At 54.1% G+C, this 6,183-nt stretch overlaps 1 protein-coding gene across 1 annotated transcript in view; it reads left to right on the top strand.

Annotated features, from left to right (window-relative positions):
- Positions 1–724: 724 nt before the first annotated feature.
- Positions 725–6,183, top strand: part of Ptgfrn (prostaglandin F2 receptor inhibitor) — a 69,902-nt gene continuing 64,443 nt past the window's right edge. Inside the window, exon 1 of the mRNA XM_055628431.1 lies at positions 725–1,088. Coding sequence (XP_055484406.1) covers positions 1,040–1,088 — 49 coding nt within the window. The 5' untranslated portion in view covers positions 725–1,039. The remainder of the gene's footprint in view (positions 1,089–6,183) is intronic.

The following is a 6,183-nucleotide window of genomic DNA, read 5'->3' as shown; positions in this document are numbered from 1 at the left end:
ACAGAACTCTATTGTGGGAAGAAAAAGTCTTTAATGGAAACCCAGTCGCGTCCACTTACAGCAATGAATATAGTCTCGCGCGGCAGACACTATTTGAAACACTACAGCTAAGAATAGGATGGTGTGGGTTTTCTTTTCTTTTTTTACGGGCACCTTCGTTGGAAGTCGTTCTAATTAGTACCACAGGGACCTGGAGAGGATGGAGGCAGGCCCACCCAACTACAGGGTGGTGGGCAGTCAGGTCCGAGGCTTGTGGGATCTGATGCTTGACTCAGAGTGCCTGGCCATCTCTCCCAAGCACACCAGGCCTCTGGACCTTGAGGGGGTGGCAATTCACAGCCTTTGAAGGTCTTTCAATCCTAGCTGGGTAATTATTTTTAGCAAGGGCTAAACAGGGGGCGGGTGGCATGCTCAGCTGGGAACCAGAGGGTGTACGTGTGGGTTGCTGGCTGCGAGACCCTCGTGGGGATTCCACAGCGAAGGAATGCTGGGCGTCCCGGGATAGGGGCCCAGCGATGGGGTTTCCAGGCCAGCCTTCCAGGCCAACTTTTAAAGGTCGGAGGAAAGTTTCTCGAGGGGTGGGGGCCCGAGGGGAAGGCTGGGTGGGCTCGGGCGTCTCCTCCCCTTTAAGCGGGTGGCCCCGGCGCCTCCTCCGTTACCTGGAGCGGGGAGGGGCTTGGGAAAGTTTGTGTTTGTTGCTGGCAAAGCGCCGGGTGGGAGGCGCGGGCGGGCGGACGCCACGGCTCTTCCCTTCTGCTTTCGGGAGGCGGTCGGGGCTGCGCCCTGGGATCGGCGGGGCCGGCTCCGGGGCCCGGCGGCTGGCGGAGGGCGGGAGGGGAGGAGGCGGAGGGCCGCGCCGAGCCAGGTGCGCACGTCCGCGCCGGCGCTGGGCTCGCTCGGCCGGCGGGGAGAGAGCGGAGCAGGCGCGCGGCCCGGCGGAGCAGCCGACTCTGGAGCAGCCGGAGCTGGAGGAGGAGGAGGAGGAGCGGCGGCGGGGAAGGAGGAGGAGGAGGCGGAGAGTCGCTCCCGCCGGCCGAGCATGGGGCGCCCGGCGCCGAGGCCGCTGCTGCTGGCGCTCCTGTCGCTGGGTGAGTGCGCGTGGGGCGCGGCGGGGTCCCGGGGGGGGCGCGGCTGCTGCGCGGGGCCTGGGGCACCCCCGGTGTCCGGGGCGGCTCCCGGGAGACCCGGCTCCGGAGCGCGGGGCAGCCGGTCGGGCGGGGAGCGGTCTGCGGCCGACCCGAGCCCGGTGCACATCCTCCTGGGCCCGCGCCAGGGGTGCCCGGAGCCGCCCGGCCTGGCTGAGCCGGGTCCTCACGTGTGTCGGGGGAGTGGCCGCTGGCCGGCTCCCCCACAGCGCTCTCTACCTGTTGGCCGCCGGGAGCCGGGCTCACCTTGAACTCCTGGCCCCGGAAGGTGCGGGCGGCCCCGGCCCGCGTGCCCGGCTGGGCGGAAATCTGAGCCTTTACTGTGCCCCGCCATAGCCGCGGCCGGTCCGGGTCGCTCTTCATTCGTTAGCCCATGCTTAGTTGCTTTTCCAGGGAAGCAAGAGGATCCAACTTCCTTCCGCGAAGGTCACTGGCTGGCCCGGAGCGTTTCGGTGACAATCGTGTACCATCCACCATCCCCATCATTTCAGTTGTGGCTAGATCTGCCTCAGCGTTGCCTTCCAGGTTTTCCTGAAGCCGGCTAGGCTCGGATTTATACACAAAGACCCGAGAGCCCAGCTCTCCCAACTTTTCTACCTGTTACTTTCGTCGTTACTGCCCCTTTCTCTTCTACCCTCTGGAAACCCTTGGTGCCTCTTGGTGGTTTGGCCCAGTATCCTCCCCCCCCCCCCCCCCCCCCAAGGAATCTTTCCTGGGCCCCCCCCCCCCCCCCCCTCCATTTTCCATTCACTCCTTACACAGACACCATCTTCACGTAGATACACTGGTTGATCTTAACCAGCCACGAGGTGTATTTATTTAGTGCCTGCCATGGTACAGAAAGGCAGATTCCCCAAGTGCCATTATATGCTTGGTTCCTTGTGTCGTCTAGGACAAGTGGAATTCCAGACCCAGCCCTAGGTTTCCCTTCCAAGCCCCTGCAGAAGACAGACCTCAAGCTTTTGCAGCGCACATGGTGGATGCTGTCTATACCAGCCAGGCCTCAGCTGCATAGAGGCTAAATGACTGCACTTCTGATGGCCCGAGGGTCCCAGGGGAGGCCTTCCTCCACCCCTCCCCTCCTGCTGGCATTAGGATTTTACTATCCCAGCCCCCATGAGTCCTGGCTGCGTGCAAACTAGCCTTTCTAGCTGCTTACTGGGATACCTCACCTCTGAGGGGTTTTCTGGAAATGACTGCCTCCAAGAACTGGTCTAGCCACAATTGTAAAGCCACAGCCCATGTGCAGAAAACATCCCATAGTCCTGTGGCTTCTGATCCTAGCCCCTTTACTTCCCCCCACCAGGAGCCTGCCCTTGTAAGTTGTGTATTTGTTGGACATAGCTGCAAATGTTCCCCACCATTGAATTGGCTTATGTGTCTGGGTCAAGCAGGGCCACGGCCTATGGTTGCACAGATTGCGCAGGCCACCACTCCCAGCTGCCACTCACTTTGTGGTTTATGTGACTGATTCTCCCTGGAGTGGTCAGTTTGCAGTCTTAGGTATGAAGCAGCTCAGAGGGTAGCAGGAGGTAGACATTTAAAAAGAGTGCCCTTGAATGGGCTGGGGTTGCAGCTCTGTGGAAGAGTGCTGGTGAAGCTCTGGGTTCCATCCCTCACACCCAGCAAACAAACAGACCACAGCCAACAACCAAGGCACAGGGGGAACACAGCTTGATGAGACATAAGTTATTTTGTGTACCACTGGCCAATGCAGATTCACGAACCAAGTCTCTGAACTGCCGACATGCCATCTACAAACTCTGCCCCTTGGTACCTCACAGGCTGTAGCTTCAGCCTGACCCCTGAGGCAGGGGTGGACTGACTATCACTTTCCAGATACACTGAGCCCGGAAATGGTGTGTATAGATAAGCAAGCTGAAGAGATGTCTTCCCTCAGGTCTTGCTGCCGCAATAGAATCTCAGTGTCGCTGCCCTCTGCCACTGCTACTTGCATGGTGACCCTCTGGGCTGTGACCTCCACCTGTACCCTAGCCCTTTGTTTTGTAGCTTTTCCCAAGCATGGGTTTAAGCTGTGTCCATTCTTCTAAGGGAAACCCACACCCTGCTCACCCACACTATGCTTTTCCTGTCTTAGCCAAGGAAGGCCCTGGAGGTTCCCCAGAAGGACAACTTTCTGGCTCCTCTTGTTGGTTTCCTCCAGCTCCCCTCCAAGGTCATCTTTTTTCTGATGGATCCTTTTGGGGTTCCCACCTGTGTGCATTGCGCCCCAGTGATTCTCCTCCCAGGGGATACCTGTTGTGTTCGCTTTCAACTCTTTTGCTTTAGCTAGTTCATTCTAAGGACCTGCTTGCTAATGTTCATGGAATCTGTTGAGCCTCCTAGCCCTCCTACCCTGCGCTTCCCATGTAAATCCCTTTGCCCTGAAAGCTCTCTTCTGCCTTGAAGTTTTCTCAATAAGCCCACCTGATCAGGATCAGGCCAGAACCACTCAGTCCCTCCTTGCCCCTGTCTGTTCTTCATCCCTTCATTTGTATGGAGTTTCATAAGTGCCTACTCTGTCTGTGATAGAGTAGTGCCTCCAGTACTGGGAGTTCCCAGCGAATGACCAAGGTACAGCACCTCGCTGGGTGGTTGACTGGGCTGGAGGGATACATGATGAAAACAGCACAAGCCCTGACACCAGCCCAGCACTGGGGAGAAGCAGGGAGGAGTGGGATTCATTTTGACTTGGGGGTGGGGGTTGCTTTTGCTGAAGAGGTGACATTTGAGCTGAGCCTTGAGGGTAATTAGAATTTTGAAAGAAACAATGGAAGAGCATCCCCGGGCTCAGGGGAAAAGCCTAAAGTGTGGGTGAGTGAAGTGTGTGGCTCCTTCTGAACCGGCACCTGAGTTCCCTGTACTGAGATGGGAGGAGGAGATGACTGGGGGAGGGGAGAAGCAGGAGGAGGGGCTGGAGAGACTGTGTACTGTTGGCTCCTTCAGGGTGGCCAGGCAGTCTGTGTTTCATGTCATAGCTCCTGTTCAGGACACCGAATGTCATTGTTCTCAAGTCTTATAGCCCTACTCGATTTTTTCTCCAAAAGTAGGGAGCCCATTGGAATTGCTCTCTTTTTATCCCCTTAGGATAACACATAGGGTGTGTTTAACTAAACATATATAAATGGGAATGTTCGTGTGTGTGTGTGTGTGTGTGTGTGTGTGTGTGTGTGTGTAGTGAGTAGCCATGAAAAGTTTGCAGCGTGGTGGTAGGTGGGGCTAAAACCTTAACTGGTGTGCAGCATGAGACCTAGAGATTATGGAGAGTGATTAATATATTCTCTACATCTTTTTTTTTTAAATTGCAAATCTACTGAAATAGCTTTTAAATGACAAAAGCATCACACCTCTATTTTCAAATTCAATTGCTGTAAAAGGGTATTATGCTAATTAGGCAGGCTAAACTGCCTTAACAGGTATACTTCTAGCACAGTGGTTCAAATAGTAAGACCCCCTTTTCTCCCCCCTGGGTGGGCCCTTGTTTCACACAGCCATTCTTGTCCCCAAGTTGTTGATCCCTCCATCTGGTTTTTAAGATCAATTTATCTGTCACCCTTACTTTTCAGCCCCCCAAAGGAGGGAAACAGCTTGGATGTTATAATGGATACTTCTTTGGCCAAGCTAGGAAGTGACATCATTTCTGTGTATGTTCCATTGGAGACAATTTAGTTCCATGTCACACTAGCTGCAAGGGAAGCTAGAAAACACAGAGGAACCTGGCGGCCATCTGTCAGCTACTGTGAAAAACGGAAGGATGGATTTGGGATTTGGAGGGGCACCAAGCAGTCTTATACAGAATGCATGGCACAAGATAGACTGTGTTTCCCCCACCTCCCCCCATGGTACTAGAGAATGAAACCAGGACCTTGTACACTGTATTCCTGAGCCTCATTCCCAGCCTTGTTCTTTTCTGGTGGCTTCTGTGAGGGCTGGGCACCTGCCAGGCACAGAACACCAATAGCTATCACTTGAGAGCCAGGCTCTCGGTTACCATCCATCCATGATTGACATCTTGGGAAAGTCTGTCATTTTCTTCTTATAGATGAGGACTTGGGTGTCCAGAAGACTGAAATCACTTTTTCAGTCATGGCAGGACCCCATCCTGTCCGTGCTAAGGATCAGCTGACCATTGCTCGCTATGCCACATGCTGTCCATTGTTTGAGCTTTAGATAAAGCAAAGGTGATCGTGGTTAGAAAACAAAGCTGTAATTTAAAATAGGATCCGGGGTGTGTGGGGGCCCAGGTACAGTGTAGAAGGGAGTAGTGGTGTCAGCACGTACTCCTCAGATGTGACAGCCTGCAGCCCCTGCAAGTCCTCCTTGCCTGCTCAGAGGAATGAATGGGGCACAAATGAAGCTTGCTGCTCCACAGGGCACTGGATAGAGAGGAAAGCTCGCAGGAGAAGCACGAGTGAATCCCCCAAGCTTAAACAGCCTTTGAAGTGCTGTGGTCTTCAGAGATTCCTTGGCACTTATTTCAGCCTTGTTAACAGAATTCCTGTATCTGCCAGGCTGATTAATGCCTGCCCTGGCTATAATTATTCTTATTAGCCGGCTGGATAGGCGCTGTGGTTGCCGCTGATACTCCTTGCAGGGCAGTCGGACTAGGCGGCTTTTATATGGCTATTTGGTTTTAGTGATGAGCTGCTGAGCTGATTTTTCTCCCTATAGATGAATCTGTACGTACATACTGGCGCTGCGTCTGGCAGCGAATAAAGTGTGGGCTTGTCTGTCGGAGTGTGTCTGCATCTCACTTTATCAAATGAAGTTGGTGGAAGCTGTCAGGACCAGTTCATAGCCATTTGGTTTAATTGCGTTGGTTTCTTTAAGGCAGGGCTGCTGGGCCATTTGACTCTGCTTTGGGAAAATAACACGAAGTGGCAAAAAAAATTCTAAATAATTCATCTTTGGAAAAGGCGAAATGCTGGAGTTGGCAGAGTCCATGGCTTCTTTTTTTTTTAGAACTTGGACTACCACCTCTACTCCCCAACACACAAACACACACACACACACACACACACACACACACACACACACA

The sequence above is a fragment of the Psammomys obesus genome, unplaced genomic scaffold (genome assembly GCF_907164565.1).
Source record: "Psammomys obesus unplaced genomic scaffold, mPsaObe1.curated_primary_1811, whole genome shotgun sequence".
In the NCBI taxonomy this organism is placed as follows: domain Eukaryota; kingdom Metazoa; phylum Chordata; class Mammalia; order Rodentia; family Muridae; genus Psammomys; species Psammomys obesus.
Note: the sequence above shows the minus strand (reverse complement) of the source record. Positions and strands in the feature narration are given on the sequence as shown.